At 40.7% G+C, this 23537-nt stretch overlaps 1 protein-coding gene across 3 annotated transcripts in view; it reads right to left on the reverse strand.

Annotated features, from left to right (window-relative positions):
- STAU2 (staufen double-stranded RNA binding protein 2) overlaps positions 1-23537 on the reverse strand; it is a 171384-nt gene that overhangs the window by 70826 nt on the left and 77021 nt on the right. For all 3 annotated transcript variants that reach the window (XM_071421075.1, XM_071421058.1, XM_071421068.1), the window contains one exon: positions 14248-14555. In XM_071421075.1, coding sequence (XP_071277176.1) covers positions 14248-14555 — 308 coding nt within the window. The remainder of the gene's footprint in view (positions 1-14247; positions 14556-23537) is intronic.

Below are 23537 nucleotides of genomic sequence, written 5' to 3' on the forward strand. Positions count from 1 at the left end.
TCATAGCAGTTTGCTTAGTGCTGTGTTTTGGCTTTGTGACCAAAGTGTGGGTAACACACCAATACCTATTGCTGAGCTCTGCTCACACAAGGGCTTTTCTGCTTCTCACACCACCCCACCAGCAAGAAGGCTGGGGATGGGTAAGAAGCCAGGAGGGGACACAGCCAGGACCCCAGCAGAGCAAAGGGATATCCCACACCATATGGCATCACACTCAGCACACAAAGCCAGGGGAACAGGGTGGGGGTGTTGGGAGTGATGGTGTTTGTCTTCACAAGTCACTGTTACATGTGGTGGAGCCCTGCCCTCCTGGGGATGACTGAATACCTGTCTGCCCAGGGGAAGTGATGAATGAATGATTTGTTTTGCTTTTACTTGCATGTGTGGCTTTTGCTTTCCTTATTAAACAGTCTATATCTCAACCCTTGAGTTTTAGCACTTTTACCCTTCTGGTTGTTCTCCCACGTCCCACTGAAGGGGAGTAAGAGCAGCTGCATGGAGCTGATCTGCCCACTGGGGTATAGCTGTACAATCCCTTCTGGCCAGTGTGGGGCATGAGGAGTTAGAGATAACAACTGATTTAATCAGAGCATGCTATACCAAATTTATATCTGTTTAGCTACTAGTTGTCAGGCTCCTGTGCTTGCCATGGGGCTTGCTTGCCTGGATGTAGATTAGTAACTAGTGCTCACTAGTGACTGCTTTTTGCTTCTGTTGTTTCATTTTCTTCTTATCGTCCTATTCTGTTCTGCCTGGGAAGATACTGATAACAGGAATGGGCTGGCAGACAGCCAGGGCACTGCTCCCATTCCTGAGCTGGACAGGCTGGAACTCAACTTCACAGGACTGTGACTGTGGCTAAAATCATGATGGTACAACCAAAAACACACATGGCCATGGAGAAGTCTACACTAGAGCAGGTACTCCCCTGAAGGGAGAGTGGCCTATGGACACTGTCATTCTGGAGCAGTCACATCCCCAAAGGATGGTGGTCTGTAGACAAGTCCACACTGCCCATGTGGACTGCGGGCCCGTGTGTAATCTCAAACTGGAGGAGGGACAAGGGGAGGAGTTCATTGCAATGCTGAATCCTATGGTCTGGTCCAAAGGGATGAGGCCTGAAGATTGTAGTGGAAAGACCTTTAAATTGTTGTAATCCAGGATCTGAGCTGCATGTCATGGGAATTACTATAGCAGGAACCCCTCGTTGCTAGCCAGGCAAGGAGCAAAGGGAGGAGTTTGCTGCAAACCCTATTATGTTTTGTTGTTAAACCTTATAATCTGGCCCAAAGGAACCAGCAGTGGAGACTGTCACAGGAATACCTTTAGACTTTTGTAACCCAGGATGTGAGTAGCATGCTATGGAAATTAGCACAGCAGGAACCATCTGAACCAATGGAAAACAAGCCTCACAAGATGTGAAAGTACAGCAGCGACCCAACCTGAGCTGTCTTTGGTGAACACCATGGATCACACCACCTCTCCTGTCCTGAGTGAATTGATTGAATACAGATTGAATAACAGATTGAATACACATGGACTAAATGGACTCAATGGACACTTTGTGGACTTTTAAAGGGGTGATCCCGACTAAGGTAACAATTTCCATGTATATATTCCAGGATGGGTAAGAGGAGGTGGTTAATGAGGGAGAATCTACTGGATAATGTGGGACCTGAGCACAGTGTCAATAGTATGGAATAAAGGGTGGATTGCATGGGCTTTTTTCTGGGATGGAGCTAATTTGCTTCATAAAAGCATGTACAGTGCTAAGTTTTGGATTTGTGACCAAAACACTGTTGATAACATAGTGGTAGTTCAGCTGTTGCTGAGCAGGGTTTGCACAGCACCAAGGCCATCTCTGCTCCTCACCCCTACCCATCAGAGAGCAGTCTGGGGGTGCACAAGGAGCAGGGAGGGGATACAGCCAGGACAGCTGACCCCAACTGACCAAAGGGACATCCCAGTGATATCCTGCTCAATGATAAAAACTGGGGACAGGAGGAGGGGGACATTGAGCATTATGGCCCTTGTGCTCCCAAGTCACCATCACATGTGATGGAGCCCTGCTTTCAGGAGGTGCCTGAACATCTGCCTGCCCACAGGAAGTGGTGAATGAATTCCTTGTTTTGCTTTGCTTGCACACATAGCTTTTGTCTTCATCTCAACTCCTGAGTTTTATCACTCATGCCCTTCTGATTCTTTCCCTTATCCCACCAGGGGGGAGAGAGTGAGCAGCTGTGTGGGGCTTAAGCTGCCCACCAGAGTTAACCCACAACAAAAGCCTATAGTAATTGGAACATCAGGCAATAGTTTGGTAATTGGTGAAAGTGCAAACTTCCCATTAGAAAAAATCCCCACAGCTTTCAGAAGACACAGAAACTGAGATAATGAGGGCTTTGTCAACCATTTCTAAAGGTGTTTATACTCCCTGAGGGTAAGACACAAACATTGCTGTTGAGATTATTGTACTGGCCATTACAAGTGGCACAGTACAAGCACACAGGAGATAATACCCTTCTGCCAAAAGCCAGGCTTTAATACTTCTGGTGAAGACAGAGCACAACATCATTTTACAAAAACTGATCTGACCAATGAGCAGGAACAGTGATAGTACACCTGACTAAGATCTCAGGCACCAGGACAGGAAACAGAAGCCCAACTCCACTGCTTGCTTTACAGAAGCAGGTATTGATAATATATGGCAGCAAAGTCACTCTCAAGCTACTTGAAGGGAGTTAAAACAAGTTGTCATTATATTTTTAATATAAGTTCAATAATTCCCACTACCCTCTGAATGTTAACACAAAGGCAAATCAGCTGATCACAGTTCCCTCTGGGACTGACTGTACACTGCTATTTTAGAATAATTTCACTAATATTTGCAGTCTGGTCAATCCTGCTGGGAAAGAAGTCCCCAGTGGTTCTGGGGGTGTGGGGAGGGAAGGGGTTAGATGTACAGTTACATACATAGAATTATAGGGGGTCTTGACTTCAAATGTAGGCAAATAAATACTGTCTTTAACAGTCTTATTTCAAAAGTATTCTTCTCTAACACAATCATGCGAACATCTTCACTTTTTAATATCTTATTTTTTCCCAATTTTTGGAGATAGGATCTTCAAAGAACCATTTATCTGAAAACATTTTATGAACATAGCTTTCAAATCTGTTTTACATTAATGATGCCAAGAAGCCTGATGCTGTAATTTCAAATGCTTAATTATTATTTGGGTTTTCTACTTTGAACAAGTGATGGGACTTTTGTATTCTTCAGCACTAGCCCATTTTTTGGGATTTCAGTCCCAAGCTGAACGTGGCCACAAACTGTGTCCACAGCCAACACATTCAAGGACAGAACGGTATCATCTGGATTTACATTCTTGTTTTTAGCACTTCCTGCACTTTCTCTCTTTGGCTTTATCTGGAGATTTGCTAAAACATACCTTTTGATTCATTCATTTGCAGGGAGCTTTGAAAATACACTCTCTCTGGCAGCTAACACAATAACTACAACTATCTTCATTATAAAAGAATCAGTGCACAGAACCCTTCCCTCCATCAAACCAATAAACAGCCCAAGTTTGCAAAACAGTATGTAGGGTGCCCCAACTAGTGAAGTGGAGGTAAAGTACCTAATCTGCACAGGTGTATATGTAAATCCCAAACAGCTTCTACCTTTTCAGATTATTTTACAGCTTTAAATGACTTCCTATTAGCAAGCATAGGGCCTGTGTCAATTTTGAAAATGGTATTTAGGTGCTTTTTAAAAATCTGACCTGTTCAGACAAATCATCAATTATGTACAGATCAGACCAAAACTACAGGTCTTTCCTTGAAATCCACTAAGGGTAGAATTTCCCTGAAATTCTCCTCACATGCATACCTCAGTAGTGAGATCCAAGCACTCCTACACTGATTTCCAAATCCAACCTCCACAAAGGGTTTTGTTTTGTTTAAGGCCACTGTAGGAAAATGTTTGAGCTCAGTGTCAACCCTAATACGAGTGTAGAAGTTTAATTTCAGTCTAGTCCTGCCAACAATTCAAACCCATGCACTGGAATGTATGAGCCACAAGTAAACCTGACTCTAGAGCATCCAACAGGACCTCTCCTGTGCGTGCAACCCTTCAGAAATGTGTGCCATTGGGGAAAGGAGAAACATTTAGAAATGCCACACAATAAAACACTGAAGTATCCATGTATAAAATGGAACAGTTAACGAGTAAACAAATGTGGAGGGGAAAAGAAAATTGTGTAGCCATTGCAATCAAAGGAGAACATCACACAGAAACTATAACTTGTGTGAGGTTTTGTTATGGAGCCACTACGGAGGAAAAGTTAAGACCTCCAAGCCCTGCCAGTGTAGCAAGCCAAATATGCCTACAGCCACGTACTGGGACTGATTGTGGGCACTCAACTCTGGCATTTTACAATTTTTATGATCTCTGCTTTGTGGAAATTCACAGTGGAATTTCCTACTGGACTACCTGCAACTTGTGTTTCGCTTCAGTAAAAACTGGAGGCTCAAGTTATACATGTGTAAACAGCTTCTCTAAATGTTTCCATTTAAACAAATTCTCTGAATAATTTACGGCACTTAAATGGTCAGCAGAAATAACTGTAACTTTCCTAGTCTGGTTACAGAACAATGGCCAAAATACCACATAGTCACTTAAAAATAACAATTTTACCAAAGCTGAATTTTCCTTTAAACCATTTCCAGGCAAAGTCTGCAAAACAATTAACTGGGTAGATAGCATTCATAAGTACGAAGCAAGCACTAAAATGCTTTATTCAGAGTTTGTAAAGGCTTGCTTGAAGAATTTGTGTTTAATTATCACAGGTAATTTGAAGCCTGACCTTTGAAAGTATCCAAGCTAAACACCTGTTCTTCAGTAACACTGAGCTGCTGCTTATCAATTACAAATGTCTTTAGAATAATAAATCATAAAAGAATGAAAATGCAATTTTTTTACTACTTAACTATACATTGGTTCCAATAACTTAATATTAAGGGCTTACAATAGAACATAGCTGAGATCATATACAAACAGTTTAGAAGAACTTAAGTTAAATAAATGTGTTTTAAAGACATATCCCCTGCAGCTAAAGCAGCTGAAGAAAACCATTCAAATAAGCAAATAACATTGTTTACATTTACAAATGAAACATCATATGAGTATTTATTGATTTTTTAAAAAAATTCAAAAAATACATTGTAACAGAACAGAATGTATACGCTCTTCAATGAAAGACAAAAACTATGGTTATCATCTGGACCAGAATACAAATACATGCTAACAATTTAAAAATCATTTTGGGTCATTCAGGAAACATGAAACAAGCTAGCTGTTTGGAAATGCAGTAGTCTTCTCCTTTAGTAAATATGCCTGAGAAAGTTAACCTGTAAAGACATCGGCTTTTAAACTCTAAAACACAAAGAGCTTTCTAGGCTGAAATGGTGAAGAGACCTGTGATATGCACCTGACAGGCCACTGAGCCATTTCCCACAGAGATTCTGTTCACTGCTCCACCTCAGCTCAGCCATCCAGCAGTGGCAGAGTTTCACATCAATACCAGGCTTATTGAAGTGAGGTGTTAAAAAGCATGCTAAGATGATGTAAAACCAGCAGTTACATACACAGTGGATAGATGTTAATAATCAAGGTTCCGTACCAAATTCCTTGCTTTGTATTAGGGCCAAGCAATAGTAGTAGTCTGGTTCAAGGATGAAAAGGACTATATTTTTTGGCTCAAGGTAAGACCCTTTAAAAACAGTTTCTGCAAAAGCATCTAGAATCAAAGCATGAGAAAAAAAAAAACCCAGGACAAACACAACTAATCATTTTACAGTAACCACATACTTTAGGCAAGGAGGACCCAAAACAGTAACATAAATTGTGCATCGGTTCTATGAAAATAAACCATTACTAGGAGACACAAGCAATCTGACAAGATGTGAAAGTGAGCAGTGAAAACTTCATGGATTGAATTTCTTTTCATCAGAATTAATCTTTTTCTACTGCAGGCAGGTAATAAATGGAACTCAGGAAAACTGAATTCCTATTAGCAGCTTAACTCTACTACAGTGAAGCTGAGGCTATTACTGTTTCTTTCATTAAGAGACATTCAAATGAATGAAGCAAAAATGACATTTCAAAAATGAAGACCAAAAGAAAGCTGAATGTACATTTTAGACAAAAACAGTGTTAGGTCAAATTCACAACTGGTGATATCTGATGTAAGAAAAAGTAATTTTACTATACTGCGTATACCAACAAAACATCTGACACTATTTCTTGAATTCTAGCAGCTTTTTTAAAGTCACTCAACAACTGCATACCTTGTAAATTACATGGGACAAAAAAGTTCATTATCAGGCATGCAAAAAGAACCTCCCATTTTTAGAATTCAGTTACATGATCAAATTACATATGCTAAAGCATACAAAACCAACTCTTCAAATGAAGCAAATTCACAATTCTGAAAAGGGAAAAAACTCCAGACAAAACAAAAACTCAAAACAAAAACCTGTGACAGGAAAAAGTATATTTCTACATATATCTCTGACAGTTCAACACTGTAAAATGAGCCACTATCCATACACATGTGTAATTCTGCATGTAATGGGATAGGGAAGAGGCTTCCTCTTCCTAACTTCCACACCACAGAAATGACTGGATGTACTACAGAGGTTGCCACTGTCCTATGAAATATAGGGTACTTGGCATTGCTGGATACAGTGTTCAAGGACTCAGGCACTGACCCAGCATGTTTCATCTTACATTCTCTAGTATTGACTATGATGTCAAAAACATTCTGCATTGCTCTGACACCAGCTTGGCTTCTAGGCTGTACCTTCTGAACAAAACACCATTCTCAGGTGTCCTGGTTCCAGCCAGGAAAGGGTTAACTTTTGCAGTAGCCAGGAGGAGGCATGACTAGGACCTGGAGGTTATTCTCTAACACCTCACATCACTGCTGCAGGGAGGGAGTCTCTTCAGGGGAGAAAGGGGACCCTTCTGGTCAAGTAGTGTGGCAGAGGGAGTGGCTGGGTATTGTCCATTGGTGGGGGGGTTCTGTGTGATTCTTGTACTCTCTGTCACTAATATTGGTCAAATTCTTATCTCATGGCTGTTTCCAATAAGTTGTTCTTATCTCAACCTGTGATCTTTGACTTTTGTGCTTCCAATTTTCCTCTCCCTCCAGTTTAAGGGGTGGGAGGAGGGGGAGGGAGGAGCAAGCGAGTGGCATGTGGTTTGGAGAGTCTCAGTGGGAGCACTAAATTGGGGAGTACCATTCCTAAATCACTACAGCCTTACTGGGCACCCAGTGTGTGGCATCAAGGGTTGAGGTAACAACAGATCTGTCCAGAGCAGCTTGGAAACAAATTCAATCTAAGCATTTGTTGCATTAACTCCAGAGCCACTGGTCACAATGCTGCTTGGTCTGTTCATGTGGTTGTGGTACCTAATCCTTCATTCACATATTCCCCTATATTCCCATATGTGGTCCTTGTGATGTTCTTTTTCAGAGCAGGGAGAAGGATTGGAGTTGCTTTTTTGCTGTATTATGGGATATCAGTCTATGACTGATCAAGGGCAATGAGCATAATTTTGAAAGTGTATTCAGTGCTGCTCTCCTACCTTTACTTAGGCACTGTCTTTGGGAGTCAATTGATAATCACACTCAGTCTGTAGGGGAACAGGGGAAGATTATTTTCCCCAGTCTTTCACCTCCTTCTCCTCCTTCAGCTGTTACAACAGCTTTTGAGAATTTTGAATTTCCCTTGGATGTTGAGGAAAGCATGTTCTTGTGGCTAAGGCTCACTGTCTCAGTCCACACCATGTCTAGAGTCAAGAAACAGATTTCTAGGAAGTTCATTCAGAGATCTGCCCCAAGGACGGATAGTCATGAGTGGCATGAAATGTGGAAAAAATGAAGCAGTTTTTTTTTTTTTAATCTTCTGCTCCAGTGGTTTGGAAGCTCATCCCTGAACAACTACAGGATCTTGCTAAAGTGACAGAATATTTGCAAGGAGCATGCTGTGGCAACTTATTGTAGCGTGCTGGGCCTGGCTACTCTTTACTGGACACAGTTCAATACTAGACAGCACCCTCAGGGGAAACAGGAAGAAAACAGACCTACAGGCACTGTAGCCTGATTTGCAATTGAACCCAAGGAATCACCTGTGCCAGTAGTAGTTGCCCCAATAAAGGAGAAGAAATTCAAATCAGCTCAGTTAGTGAAGGATAAAGAGGAAGTAGAGCCCTCACAACAGGAGGAAGAGGCAGGGCTAGAGATAATCACCTGATCCCTATTCCCAGCTGTATTGAGTTTGCATGGCCTAGGTTTTGGGGGGGCTGGGAGAGAGGGGCTACAAGGGTGGCTTCTGTCAGAAGTTGCCAGAAGTTCTTTCCATGTCCAGCAGAGCCAATCCATGGCAGTTCCAAAAATTGATGTGCCTCTGGCCAAGGCTGGGCCAATTAGAAATGGTGGTAATACCTCAGAGAAAACATACTTAAGAAGAAAGATAAATAAAAAACTGTTGTGCAGTTGAAATTGTGGCTGGAAAAGGATGGAGTGAGAACATGTAAGAAAAGCTCTGCAGACAGCAAGGGCAGTGCAGAATGAGGAGCAGGAGGTGCTCCAGGCACCAGAGCTGGGATTCCTCTGCAGCCCATGATGGCCATGGTAAAGAAGCTGTGCCCCTGCAGCCCATGGAGATCCAGGGGGATGCAGGGATTTGCCTGCAGCCTGTGGAGGAGCCCCAGCCTGGAGCAGGTGGGTGCCTGAGAGGAGGCTGTGACCCTATGGGAGACCTGTGGAGGGAGGGGCCCTGTTCCTATACTGGAGCAGCCTGGCCTCGAAGGACTGCACCCCATGGAACAGTCACCCATGCTGCAGCAGCTTGGGCATGGACTGTTGCCCATGGGATGGAGTCACACTGCAGCAGTTTGGGGAGGACTGCAGCTCATGAGATAGACTCATGTTGGGGAAGTTCATGAAGAAGAGTCTCCTGTGGGAGGGACCCCACAGCGCAGCAGGGGAACAACTCCTCTCTCTGGGCAGTGGGAGAAGCCACAGGTGATGAACTGACCAAACCCCCCTTTCCCCTGTCCCTTTGCTGTCAGTGGGAAAGGAAGGAGGGGTGAGGGTATGAGAGATGAGGCAATATTTTGCTGAAGCCAAAAGGTTGTTAAGTGAAAGTTGTTGGTTCTGTGTGGTGTTGCTTGTGGTTTGGATTTGTTCTGGTTGGTTTGTTGGGTGTTGCTGTGAGCTGGGAGAGGGGCAGAGTTGAAGACCTGACTAAAAGAAAGTAGGATGAGAGGGGAAGAGACGACCGAAAAGTAGGTGGTCAATCCCCGAGTACCCTGCCAATGGGAAGAGGGTCAGGGACCACCCCCTAGATGGGAAAAGGTATATTTTGTAACCATTCTGTTGGAGGGTGTGTGTGCTCAGCTCTAGGGGAGAGAGGTACACACCTGGCTCAGTTAAATCAGTATGTTCTTAATATGAAATCTCAGTACGTTCTTAATATGTTAAGAATATGTTTAATTAGTAAAATCATTACTAATAAACAGTTTTCTTTTACTTTGACAAAAGTTTGTCCCCATTTAATTGTATCTACAAGTTAGTTCATTTCTAACAGGGGGAAGGTGTTTTCAAGGTTCTTATTGTATTTTTCATTATCCTGCTCTGATTTTGTTAGTAATAAATTCAATGCATATCTCTAAATTGATAAGCATTGGGGAGTACCTGTTTTGCCCATGATGGTATTTGATGAATGATCTCTCCAATCCTTACTTCAACTCATGGATCCTTCATTATATTTTCTCTCCCCCATCCAGCTGCAGAGGAGAGAGTGGCTCTGGTGGGTGCTTGGCATCTGACCACTACACCAGGTGAGCAAAAATACATCAGCCACCAGCCAGGCAAGCCCCTGGTGACCTGGCTGCTCCTCTGCTGGGACATTGTGTCCCACAGTATGAAACTAGGTTGTAATAAAGCCAAGCAACTGGAATCCCTGTCACAGGATGCAGGTATTGGCAAAGAGATTGGGAAGAGGACAGAAACTCCCAGCTTCTGGAAGTGACTCCTGTCAAGCAGAGGGAAGGGCGTTCTCTCAAGGATGATCTAATAGTGTGTCCAAGCAGGTGGAATGCCATTGAGAAAAGTACCTGAGAGCATTAGCTGTGCTAAAGGTACTTTAAAGAGCAGCTCTCTGTAGCTCCAGATGAGGTCCAGTGTACACAGTCCATGTGGTGGAAGTTTGTGCAGAGCACTCCATCATCATATGCATTGACATTAATGGCAATGAAAGGAGAACAAACAGTGCTTCAGGTGACTACCTGACTGGCAATATGAAGATCATGTATTTGCCTCCCTGCCAACCTGCCCCTCAGCTGTGCAAGACTGTCCAAGATGGCAGACAGATCTGAAAGACCTGAACAAGCTAGAGAGGACATGGCCATGGTCCCATGGCCTGCCAGTATGGACCAGACTCCTTTCTATTGGTAGCAAGGGCCCCCTGCTTGAGAGAGAGGGTGCAGACCACAAGGTAGCCTGTGGTTTTACTTGCATGACCATAGAAAGGACATGAGGAAGTGGAATGGAAAGCCCACCTGTGCCCTAGCAGCATGGGTACATGATGTGAGAGGAAAAACAACCACCGCAGAAAATCCTTCAAGGATAAATGCTACTCCAGTTTCCAGCAGACAAATACTCAGACAGAACAAGAGGGCTGATGTTGCTTGAATCCACTTGAAGTACCCTCAGTTCAAATTTGTGAGCAACAAATACCATGACCAGAACAGGAAGGGTCCTGACTCCAGCAATGTGGAGGAAAGGGGCAATCAGATCTCTTGGATTCTGTGGATCTGATGGCTTGGCACAGCAGACCCACAGGAGTTTAAGGCTTTGCTTGACACCAGTGCACCACGTACTCTCATGCTACCAAGATAAGTAGGGGCAGAATCTGTTTCTGGGGTGACAGGAGATCCCAAGAGCTGCCTGTACTGGAAGATGTACTGAACCTGACTGGGTATTGTGAGAGACTGGAGGAGATTGCTTGCTTAAAACATTTTGGGGGTGCATGTGGGCAAAGGGGCAGGTTGGGCCTTGCCCTGGTGGGGCAGTGCCCTGCTCCACAAACCTCATCCTCTAAAGCCTGCATCCCAGCCCCATAGTGACTGCCAATTACAGGCACACTGGAGGCAATGCTCCTCATCCCATCTCTGAAGCCCTAACCCAGCTCCTGAGTGGCTGCCAGACCAGAAGTCTCATCTGGAGGAAGGGCCCAGGAAAGCCAATGGGTACTTAAGCCAGGACACCAGGCAAGCACATATCTTGACCCTACCTTCCCTTGGATTTTATATCAGCTGAAAGACCACTGGAAGCAAGAAGTGGTAGCTGTATTCATTCTTTTCTGCATATTTTCTCTCTTTCTCTTTCCTCTCCTTCTTATAATGCCTTCTTCTCAAAGTTTGAGTAACTTAAACTTGGATTAGTTGGAGTTTGCTAAGTTGATCAGGCTTGGAGTTTGCTAAATTAAGGCTTGGCAAAATGTTTTATGTTGATTGAAAGTTGCTCTAAACTTTTGCTTAAGTTCTCTGATTTTCTGAAATTTGCCAGTAAAGTTTTTGTTGTTGTCATCTCTTGAGAACACCGTGTTGGTATTTCTCCTTTGCATCTAATTCAGGGTACATAAAAAAACCTGCAAACCCTTTTAAAAGACTTGTCGAGTGAGTTCTGGGGTCTTGCAGGAATGAATGGCAAAACCACCCCATTGTGATGGGCCAGAGGCCTTGTGCATCCTTGGCATAGACTGCCTCAGGAGTGGGTATTTCAAGGACCCAAACTGACATTCAGTACACCTGGAACCAGCTGCCCAGGGGTGGAAGCACATTCCCACCATTTGCCATGGAATGATCCAGACTGCACGGGAAGAGAGTGAGGCTTCATAACACTTGCAATATATTGATGACATCGTTGTGTGGGGCAACCAAGCAGAGGAAGTTTTTGAGAAAGAGGAGAAGATAATCCAAATCCTCTTGAAGGCTGGTTTTGCCTTAAAGCAAAGTAAGGTCAAGGGACCTGCCAGGAAATCCAGGCTTTAGGAATAAAATGGTAAGATGGATGTCATCAGATTCTAATGGCCATGGTCAACAAAATAGCATCTATGTCCCCACCAACCATCAAGAAGCGAATACAGGTTTTCCTATGAGCTGTGGGCTTTTGGAGAATGCATATTCCAGAGCTTGATCAGACTGAAAGCCCTCTATATCTTATGATGCAGAAGATGAATTATTTTAAGAAGGGTCCTGAAAAACAAGCTTTTGAACAAATTAAGAAAGAGATTGTTAATGCAATAGCTCTTGGGTCAGACAGGACAAGACGTGAAAACTGTGCTCTCTATACTGCAGCTGGGGAGAATGATCCTTCCTGGAGCCTCTGCCAAAAAGTACCAGGGGACACTGGAGGATGACTCCTGGGATTCTGGAGTTGGGGATACAAAGGATCCAAGGCCTGCTACACAACTGAAAAAGGGATACTGGCCTCCCAAAAAGGGGTTCAAGCTGTTTCAGAAGTGACTGGCACTGAAGCACAGCTTCTTCTGGTCCCCTGACTGCCATGCTGGGCTGTATGTTTCAAGACAAAGTCTCTTCCACATGTCATGCCACTAATGCTACATAGAGTGAACTGTGCTAATCATACAGTCAGCTTGAATAGGAAACCCCAAAAGCTCAGGGATCTTGGAAATCATCATGAACTATCTCCAGGGATTTAGACTTTTGGGTGAGAACAGTCTGTGCTGTTGAATTGTGTAACATTGGTTGCTGAATGACACTGTATGCTGTAACTGTGATGGACAAGGAGTATGGACTGCTCCAGATGCACCAGTAGTGAACTCGTGATGCAGCCTGCAACCAGCCAACAGCACACCAGCCCTCCTGACCTGGAAGACATCTATGATGTTTCACCCTGTTCTTCTAAGTTCTTCTAAGCCTTCTGATGTTTACATGTTTGTAATGGAGTTTCTCGCACACTTTTCATGTAAATAATGATTGTTTTGCATTCCTTTCTGGAGGAGAAGAAATTTGATGGACTGTTGGTTTGACCAGTGTGGCTGGAGAGGTGGCATTTTCATCCTCCAATCCATGGTAAATATTGGAGTTTGAAAATAAACTTCCTTCTTTTTACCTTGGACATTTCAGCTTGTGCGTGTCGTTCATTCTGTGTCCTATTGTGACATCAATGGATAGAACCCACAGCCATGGACTAAGTGAACTCAGCAGACATCTTGGAGGAACAGCCATTGACTAGGGAAATGATACCTCTGCTTGTATATACATATATGTAACTGGAATGTGTAGGATCTGGGCATGCACGATGGTATAGAACAAGGGGTGGATAATGTCCTGGTTCTGGCCAGGACAGGGTTAATTTTTGCAAGTGCCAGGAGGGGCCATGGCTAGGACCTGGACATTATTCTATACCACCTCATGTCATTGCCATGTCTGGGGAAGGGAGTCTCTTCCAGGTGAGTAAGCATTGCAGAGGGCGTGGTCAGGTATTAGCTGTTCTCAGGGGGTTTCCATGGGAATTGTTCATTTCTTCTGTCATTTGCATTGTTGCTGTTACTGTTCTTTTCCTTATCCCATTGCTGTTTCTAGTAAATTGTTCTTATCACAACCCACGACATTTACCTTTTTTGTTTCCAATTCTCCTCTCCAGCCCACCACAAGGGGAGATGGGAGTGGGAAGGGGAGAGTGAGTGAGTGGCAGTGATTTGGAGAGTGTCAGTGGGACACTAAATTGGATAGAACCATTCCTAAACCAAAACATCAGGTTACATTTAAGAAGTGAAGGGTGGGAAGCAAAGAAACTACTTGAATGACCTGGCCTAGAAGACAAATGCCAAGGTAAGGTGGTGCATCAGTAGCTTCTGGATCAGAGTCGAAGGGAGAAACCAAGAGGTGAAGACTCTCAAAGAAGTGCAAGTTAAAAGCATAATTTAAGCCTGTAATTATTTAAGGAGAAGAGACATAAGAGAGAAAGATGGCCTGCAGTAAGATAAATGTAAGGTGGAAATCTGTATCTCCTGGACCCAGAAACTGCCTCAGACACCAGCTAATTTTACAAGATAAGTTACATGCATGCCCTCATTCAAGAGGGCAAGAGTGAAACCTTGATGGCAACGCTACGATTCTGGCTGAAGAGCTTCATTTTCCCCCTCCCATACCTGAAAGCCTTGAATCCTTGCCAAATATTCCAGCTGTTTTGAAGGCTGCACTGTAGAACAGGGGGAAGCAGGAGATATTCCTTTTAGACCTATGGCTTCGGCAGTTGGGGACGTTCCATTCATGAGAAGTTCCCTGGCAATGGTGGCCGTGCTATTTGTGGTAGGAGATATGCTGAAGAAAGAGCTAGAAGTCTGGCTCATTTCTTTGGATGGCATATAGCTTACAGTGGTACCAGGGGCTGATTTGTTGCGGCTTGCTTCCATCTCTTGATATACGTCAGGAGAGAGATGGAGTATTCCCTTTGGTGCTGAAAACAAAACCAAAGATCATTCTCATTACTTTAGAATGGGTTTGACATGTAGACAATTTTCATTAGCATATTTTACAGTGAAAAACAAAGTAAGAATTTAGAAGCAGTAATTTTTTTTTTTACAGTAACTGTAAATGAAGTCACCTAATACATTTAGAAACAAAGCAGATCTGAAGGGGCCCTCTTCTTCCTCTTCCCCAACTCTTTTAAAATGGTACAAACCTTAACTTTAAAACTAAACCATGGCTAGCATAGAATACACAATAAGAACAAAAATGTTTGGAGACCTACAAACCATGAGGAACAGTTGTTACTTCAAAATAGCACAATCATTATTTCCCTACATTCTTCTACCTCCTATCTGATACAATAATTTAGGCTATTTTTTCACAAAGAATTGAAACTAGTCTATATCAGCACTGTTGCCACCAGAAGTAGTTTAGTTTTTTTCTCCCACCTACAGCTGGTGTTTGTACTCCCCAGCTACTCTCTTGCCAGCACCAGCACCTGTAGGCCCATGTAGGGACATCCCTGAGAACAAGGTGCTGGAGGTATTGGCTGTTCTCAGGGGGTTTCCGTGGGAACTGTACATTTCTTCTACCCTCTGTCATTAGCACTGTTGGAAGGGCAGTGTGGTTCCTTGCAGTAGCAGCATTGCCTTGAGTGCTGGCTTAAAGAGTTTGCTGAACCACAACAGCAGCCTGGGGCTAAAATATCTTAAATTACCCTGCAGCCAGTGTTACTGTGCTAACGATTCTGATGTGACTGACTGCTCTGCAGTGGAAAGGAATTTATTTATTTATTTAGCTGCATATTCTATAGTTTTTATCCTACAGTTTTCAAATAGTTACTTGCCTTTGAGAACATTTATACTGAAAAAGGAAAGCATACATGTGTCCTACTTAATATCAACAGTGTTGTGGTGCGATGTAATAGCCTGTCCATCCCGGTTCTTTCCCCAGGTGTGCCAATAACCTCTCCCTTCCCCTCCCCTTGCCCCCTGCTGACTGCTGTCCATCAATCTTGGCATTGCAGAAAGGGCATAGTGTGATTGATGAACAGCAGACAGCAGGGGCAAGGGGAGGCAAGGGAGAGAGGTTATTGGCACACCTGGGGAATGAACTGGCATGGACAGGCTTTTACATCGCACCGCAACACAACAGGAGTTAAGGTGAACATTGAAAAAGCTAGATTTATTTATGTGAATAAATTCTAAATATTTCCAGTGAGATGTAAATTAGGGATAATTTATCTACATTTAAACATTTTGAATACCTTTTCAGAAAATATCTCAACCCTAAACCTGCTTGGAAACAGAAATACATACTTGATCAGTTTTGCTGATAGTCCTGTGCATGGAAATGTGCAGAATTAAGTCTGAAGTTTGCTAGTTTTCTTACACAATGAAGCATTTTTTGGAAACACAAATAACCAGTTGGCTGATACTAGAGGGAAACCTTTTTCTTATTATTAATGCATCAGAAAATGAGCTTGAAATGTGTAATTTCATATTAAGAACATACTTTAATCTTCTAGCATATAATATGAGTGAACCTGAGCCATATGGCATTTCATGCTAGGGATAATAAACCTGTTTGTTAACTGATTTAGTAATCCCAAGAGAAATCAAAGGGTTCAATGTTTAATTCATTTGCAGTACATATTAAATTAATCTCAGAAAGTAGAATAAATTCAAAGAAGAGGAGGAAATTAATTTCCAGTACCTAGGAAAGATTCCTTTAATCCTAGAAGTGCAAGTAGTACTTTTAAATAAAATGTCTACCACAAGAAGACTCAGAAAATATTACCTGTAATTAATATCCTCATTTTCAACTACATGGTAAAAATGGAACTTCCTCAGTGCCGACTCAGCAAACTGCTTACAGGTGAATCTTTTAATTGATTTACTCGTACATTTGGCTTTTAAATTCATATTGCTTTTAGAAATCTGGAACATCTGCTTATATAATTTACAAAGACATATCTGTTATTCACGTGATTGCTCTCTCCACCTACCTCCATAGGGCTGGGGAGTCTGGTTGGATCCTAAACATTGAGGCTGCTTTTACCTAGTTTAGAACTGGCTCCAAAGGCAGTACACTGAGTTCCTGAGCTAAGCACAAATTCAAGACAATGCTGCTGGGGAAGATGGAGGATAGGATCCCTAAAATTTCTTTTTCTCCGTCTGGGACAATTTCAAAGATAATCTAATAGATTAACAACTGTGTAAATACACAGCATTATTTTATGGCACATAATCACTATATGAGAAGAGAGACTTGACACACTTTTCCTGAGGCTGTAACCTCCAAGGCCTACCTCTGCCTGGATTTTAAAGTCTTACTTACACAAGATGTAAGATTAATGAAAATTGAAAAAAAAAGATAATACAGATCTTGGTAGTTGATGTTAGGTTACAAAACCAAACAGCAGTAAAAATACTGAGTGGCAGGTGTCCACCACCTCCTAAGAACTGCCCACTGTAAATCTGATTTCCCACGAATATTTCAGAAACAGAAATGTAAACTGAACAAAAGATAAAACAGTCTACTTGTTTAGAAATAACATGATATTAGCCCCCCTAATAAATTTTAGAAAAACATAGTACAATGTTAACTTGAAAAAAAGTTTAAAGAGGTTTAAAATCAAGTCCAGTGCTGCAGATGTCTGTTCCATTGATGTAATATTACTTAAAACAAACATTTTACATGCTTTCTCAGCCATTTCACTGTTTTTACATGATCCACCCAAATATCTAACTGCTGTCTGGAACAATGGTTTGGAATACTTCCAGATTACTAAGCTTTCTAAATGTTAAAATAACTAATATGCAGCATATGATGAATAGAAAGATATTGAGCAGAGTATAGCAAATGCTCTTAAAGTACTGACTTTAATGGTGATGTTAAATTAATAATAGTACTTTTACACTTTGCAACACCTTACTGCTAAAGACTTCAAAGTGCTTTATAAGCAATAATTAATTTAAATCATACATTGGCTCTGAGAGGCAGATATTATATTACTATCATTGATTATCTCTGGAAACAAAGTAATGTAATATTCTAGACATTACATTAATGTAGTTGCAAGATATTAACTTTTTATATTCAGGGCCTATGTTTCATGAAGCTTCTTACAAACATGTTTTAAAAGGCCAATAAAAACTTGGTCTCTTTAAAAACTTCTATAAAACATACATTAATTGTAATTCATTATTTATTTTTAATGTATTACTGAGATTATTTTATATATCATTCCTCACTGTTGCCTGCTTACTTCAACTCTGCTGTATTATAGGAAAGTGTATAAATATATTTAGTTACAGTAGTAGAGTTATCAAATGACAAGGGATAAAACAACAACAACAGAGGATTAAGTGCAAGAACAAAAGAACCCTTGAGAAATTATCTTAATTTGTCCTCTAACAATCAGTTGATTAAAAAGCAGGGGAAAGAGTAATACTATCCTCTAACAACTTTATGCATTGCAGAAGAACACCTCCAGGCAAACATTTTAATTCATCTTTACTTTTCAGCTAAGAAAAAAACTTAGACTTTTGGGTCCATTAAATATTTATCCCATACAAGCTTCACCATACTCCCCAGGAAGAATCATAATTATTAGGAGTCCCAGGATCTATAATAGATGAACAACACTGCACCTTCTGGTGGACATTAACTTTGAGGCACATTTATGAAACATGTTAAAATAATTTCCATTTATATTATTTAAACCTGTGGGCAAATGTGCTACAAAAATATGCAGGCTAGCTATGCAATGTAATCACTAACATTTAAAAAACATGTCTTACTCATCATTGGCAGTAATTGTTTGCAGTCTCTCACAATCTTCTGAAGTCTATGAAAACACACCAAAGACCTTTCTTACCTAAGAATAAATTTCTTCATCTTCCATTGTCTACTTTTGCTGTCACATACCAGATAATAGCAAAATAGCTTGGACTCCAAGGTAAATGTGTGAATCAGATATAAGATGGCCCAACAAACCCTCACAAGCCTTGCCCTGGAAATGTCATCTCAGTGCTTTGATTGTACCTTTTTTTCACAGCATCTATAATAGAGACAATCTTTAAAATCTCTGTTTGAGAGATATTATTTTTACCCCTAACTCTTTCTCTTCAGTGTCCCCTTGGCTGGGAAGACAGGGGGACATTTCTACAAATGGGTCCTCCACTTCCTAGAGTTTGGATAAACAAAAGTAACCATTAGAAAACTGTCTGCATGGGTAATGGGGTGAAGAACAACTGACAATATTACTGAACAAGCCTCAATGTAATAAGACTCTGCAAAAATGGAATTTGCTGATACAGGAACAGTGACAAGTTACCCACAGCAGTGGGCTACTAAATTAAGAAAAGTTCAGAGTGATGACAGCATTGCCTGCACACTCACAGCTATTAGAGCCTACACAGGTACCACTGGTGTCCTATTTCCAATTTTCTGTTTCTCTCAGGAAGAGCAGAAAACATTATAAGTTGAGATTTCAATTTTAACATTCAACTCCACAAGATGGCCTACAGAATCAGGCTTGTGTTGTCAAGCTGCATATATATATGTATGTCAGTGCTACTTTTCTATATTTAATCAGTAGTGTAGGGATACTCTTCCTCTGCCTTCACTCAATGACTTCTCTGGTTCAGAGGCACTCACTAACTTTTCACATTTATACTTGGTCTAAACCACAACTTTATTCTTTCTTGGATAATACAGTTTTCTCCCCAAATTTTTGCTTATCCTACAAAAAAGCTGTACTTGTTCATGTGTCAGAAGCAGTGCCAGCTGCAATATGACTTCCCCTGACCCTGCTAAAGAGCACATGCTCTTCCCTGCACTACAATCAGTGATATGGGACATGGCACAAAGGAGTTTTCATGTCTTGTGCAATGATGCAGAGTAAACAATGGTATAATTCTGTATATGATATGCTCATGAATTAAGTTTAGCACCCTAGTATCTGAAATAACCCATCACCAGATGAAGAAAAGACTGTTCATAAGGAAATAATCAGTATTTTTGGAACGGAATAAAATACTTGATAGATAATCATCAAAAAGCTTTCTTTCAGATTATGCTATCTGTAGTCACATTGAATAAAGCCTTCTTATAATGTGGTCCATAAAGTACAGGGAAAAAATTTCTAGTAAGGCTCTAAGAAGGAAAAGTTAGAACTGGATCTAATCCTGATTTCACAATTTTGTACATTAAAATGGACAAGAATTTAAGAGGTATGGGGGATACTCAAACACAATAATTACTCCCTAGAACTGGCAGGTTCTCAACAGGCCCTAAAATATGGCCCATTACAAATCTAATGACATAAAAAAAAAGAAGAGAGAATTTACAAAACCAAATAACTACTTCAATAACAAGACTGAAAAATGTAAATATTATAATAAGAAGAAATGATGGTTTTTTACCCCACGCAGTGTAAAAGGCTATTTATATACTAGAATATTTTCAAATTTCATTACCTCAGTAGGAACTCAGAAAAGGTCAGTCAGACAATTGAATAGGCAAATAGTATGGCCATTATGTTCTCTGCAATTGTCTACACACAATCTTGGCTTGAAATACCAAGCTGCAATCATTACTTACTTAACACAGCTATCTGTGGTATTTCTAAGTCACCAGCTACTGCAATATTCAGACATGAAAAAATGTTCTGTCATTACACAATGTCTTTCAGTCAAAAGATCTTGTCTACATAACCTTAAACAAACTGATGTTATATAAAGCTGCTCATTAAAATACAAGCTTTGTTTAACCTTAAAATAACCATGGTACTGAAGTATATACTATTTAGTTCTTCATGAAATTAGGTCTTGATATCCCTAATTGCACTGGACTATTTTCTGTATGGCCAAAACAGAAATTGCAGTATTGCAGGACTTAAATTGTATGCATTTCTTAAATTGTATACATTTGGCATTTAAGGAACATGAGGAAAGTCCTTTGAATTCTCCCCCAGCTTCACTCCTGCTTGAATACATAAGATTTTGGTTAAAAAAAAGACATAGTGTTTGCAGTGGGGAATTTCTACAGGATATTCTGATTTATTCCAATAGACAGATGAAACATCTACACTGTAAGTTTTACATGATAATTCCTGCATCATAATTTTCCAGCAATATGTCCATGTAATACATACCCAAAGATTAAGATTGAGCAGGTTCAGGAAAAAAGCAAGCAAAATACAGAAGGAAGGTCAGTATTCTTAGCAGTAAAGAGGATCAGCAAATTTGGAGCAGGAGCAAATCAAGCTAGTGAGCTGGCAGATCAAGGTGCTTGTAACAGCTGCTAGAAAGTGATATTTGTGGGGGTAAAGCAATTTAGGAGAGTGCTTGAGTGCAACTGGAGGCAACCTGTGCAGGCAAGACCATTCATTAACAGATTAGGTGGGGAATGAGAATGGTGATGATGAAAACAAGGCCTGACCCACACGGAGAAGAGAAGAAATAATGAGCAGATCTACTAGACAAGGACAGAGAGGCTGCTGAAGCTAAGAAGGCCAAGGGGGCCATCAACAAGCACAGCAAATGTATGAGTGAGGAGGAAATCAGAGGAGAAAGCCGTGTTTGATGTTGAAAGGGCATGAAGGAAAGAGTGGAGAATGAAGTTTTAGCTCTGTCAGCAATAAAGTTTCACTTCAGGAGATTCACTTTTCCAAGGACATGATTATCCTAGACTAAGGGTGAGGTACATGGTGGGTTCCAGGTTGGAGGGAAGGGTGTTGGAAAAGGAGAAAAGTCAAAGTACTTAGAGTAACACCGTACTGAGGTGAATTATGTGCTACTGCTCCATTTTCTCACCTGAAGACAGAATACCAAATGCAGATACTTAGCATAATTACATAATTAAATTTGAATTGGAGAGTTAACATCAAAAAAGAGCTCTGCATTTCTGCTTCATGTGCAGATTTTTCTAAAGGAATAGACTAGCAACCTTGAATAAATGCAGTTCATATCAGCCTTTTAGGAGACTGATAAAAACAAAAGGATGCATTATCTGAAATCATCTCTATCCATAGAGCTGGCTGTCTCCTGCCATGGTGGCTGCTTCCTCTTTATACATTTCATACATCAAAAGCTTGATGGCTAAGCAGTCTCTCAGACAGGTGACTTGAGCTTCTTCTTGTCTTGAGGGCACCCAAACCACAGATCTCATAGCCCAAGTCTGTATTTCTCACATATGCACAATCTGTACAACTCAACAACCAGGCAGCAGGTTTCTCACTACTCTTTCTTTTTAATCTGTATCTAAAATAGGCAGAATACCTGTAAACCAGCCAGAGAACACCTGAATACACATCTGCATTTTCATTCACAAGAGTTTCAATCAACAGGCAAACTACAGTCATGATTACTTCAGATCACTCCTTCCCTGTGAACTTCCTATATTTTAATAGCATTTCATTGTTCCTTTTTTGGCTGCAAATCATATTAGATACACATCTCCAAAAGGCAGCTGCCATTATCCAGATTACTCTGCACTCCATGAATACTCTCCTTCTGCTGAAGAAGGAAACTAATTCTCCAATGCTCTGGGCACATGCTTAAAACACTAGGCTCTTTATAAACACACATTGCACTCTAAACTCAGCACAGAAATCATCATCTCTGAAGATGCAAACCTTGCAGAACTTTAAGCACTTAACTGAGCATCTCAAAAGGGGAAATGTGGGAAATAGAGAAGGACCACTTGCAGTTGTTGTCTTATGCTCCAGAGTTGAGCCCAAATCCCACTCGCACATAAAAATGCTAATTTGGCTCTTGTCACTAGTTCTCAAAACAGCAAAGAAAAAATAACACTCTCTTCCCTGTTTTGTTAATATGTTTTTTAATATTAGGTGTTTTAGAAGTTTTTTCAACTATCAAATAAATGTAAGCTGCATTTAACTGGTATTACACTGGATAAAATTATTTTCATTGTTAGAGGAAACTGAAAAATAACACATCAGTTATTAATAATGCCAAATGCAGCATGGATTTCCTAGTTTCAGTAAATTAGGAAAGAAATAAAATTGAACAAATCTCCTCTGCTTCTAAATTTAATTTTCCAGTATCTTCAGTTAGAAAGAAAATTTAATTAGAAAATTAGCAAATCAACTCAGTAGTTACAGAGGCAAGGTATTATTTAAACATAACCAGCTGTGATAAGAGCTAGACAAGGCTGTGACATATAAAGTGGAGACAAATGGCTCAGCTGAAGGAACTGCTCCATTGATGGTATAAGGCTCACCTGATGGTTTGTTAGCTAAAAAATCCCCACAAAACAGAACAAAAATATCAAAATGAACAGATGGAAAACTATTGTTCTGTGGCCTTTTACCAAGTAAGTGGTGTTGTCAATCCCTTTACTGTGGTTTCTAGTCAGAATGGCCAATAATCAGCAAACATTGAGTGATGTATCAATGTAACTCCTAGCAAGAGTGCATTACAATTGACAAAGTTGAGTAAATTTGGAAGCAATTCAAAAGCCAAGTCCAATGCAACAGCAGTACCTAGTAAGTAAAAATGCACACATCCACTCTAAATCACCTTTGAAATATACCAAAAAGAATTACATATTTCAGCAAAATATAACATGCTAACATTCCAATGAAAAATGCCCAAATTATAACACAAAAATTTTATTCCAAAACTGTAGTCTTCTGTTCCTGCTATGGAAACACAGGGGTGTTAAATTATCTACTGGAAGTTTTCACCAAAATCCCCAGTTGAAAAACAAACAATTAGAGGACTATATAAAAAAACATCTTTCTGAAGCTACTGAGGACCAGAACTACAAAGTTCAAATAAATTTTGTTTCCTTCAGTGTGAAGGAAAGAAATAAATTTTGTTTCCTTCAGTGTGAAGATGTATTAGTATGCAAAATTTCATAAATATATAATTTATGTTGCATTTATCTTCTCCAAAAAGCTGGTGAAGAAACTTTTAAGTAAGGATCTGAATGTAAA

This window comes from Agelaius tricolor, unplaced genomic scaffold, assembly GCF_023055355.1.
Source record: "Agelaius tricolor isolate 1412-34295 unplaced genomic scaffold, bAgeTri1.0.p SCAF_2, whole genome shotgun sequence".
In the NCBI taxonomy this organism is placed as follows: Eukaryota; Metazoa; Chordata; class Aves; order Passeriformes; family Icteridae; genus Agelaius; species Agelaius tricolor.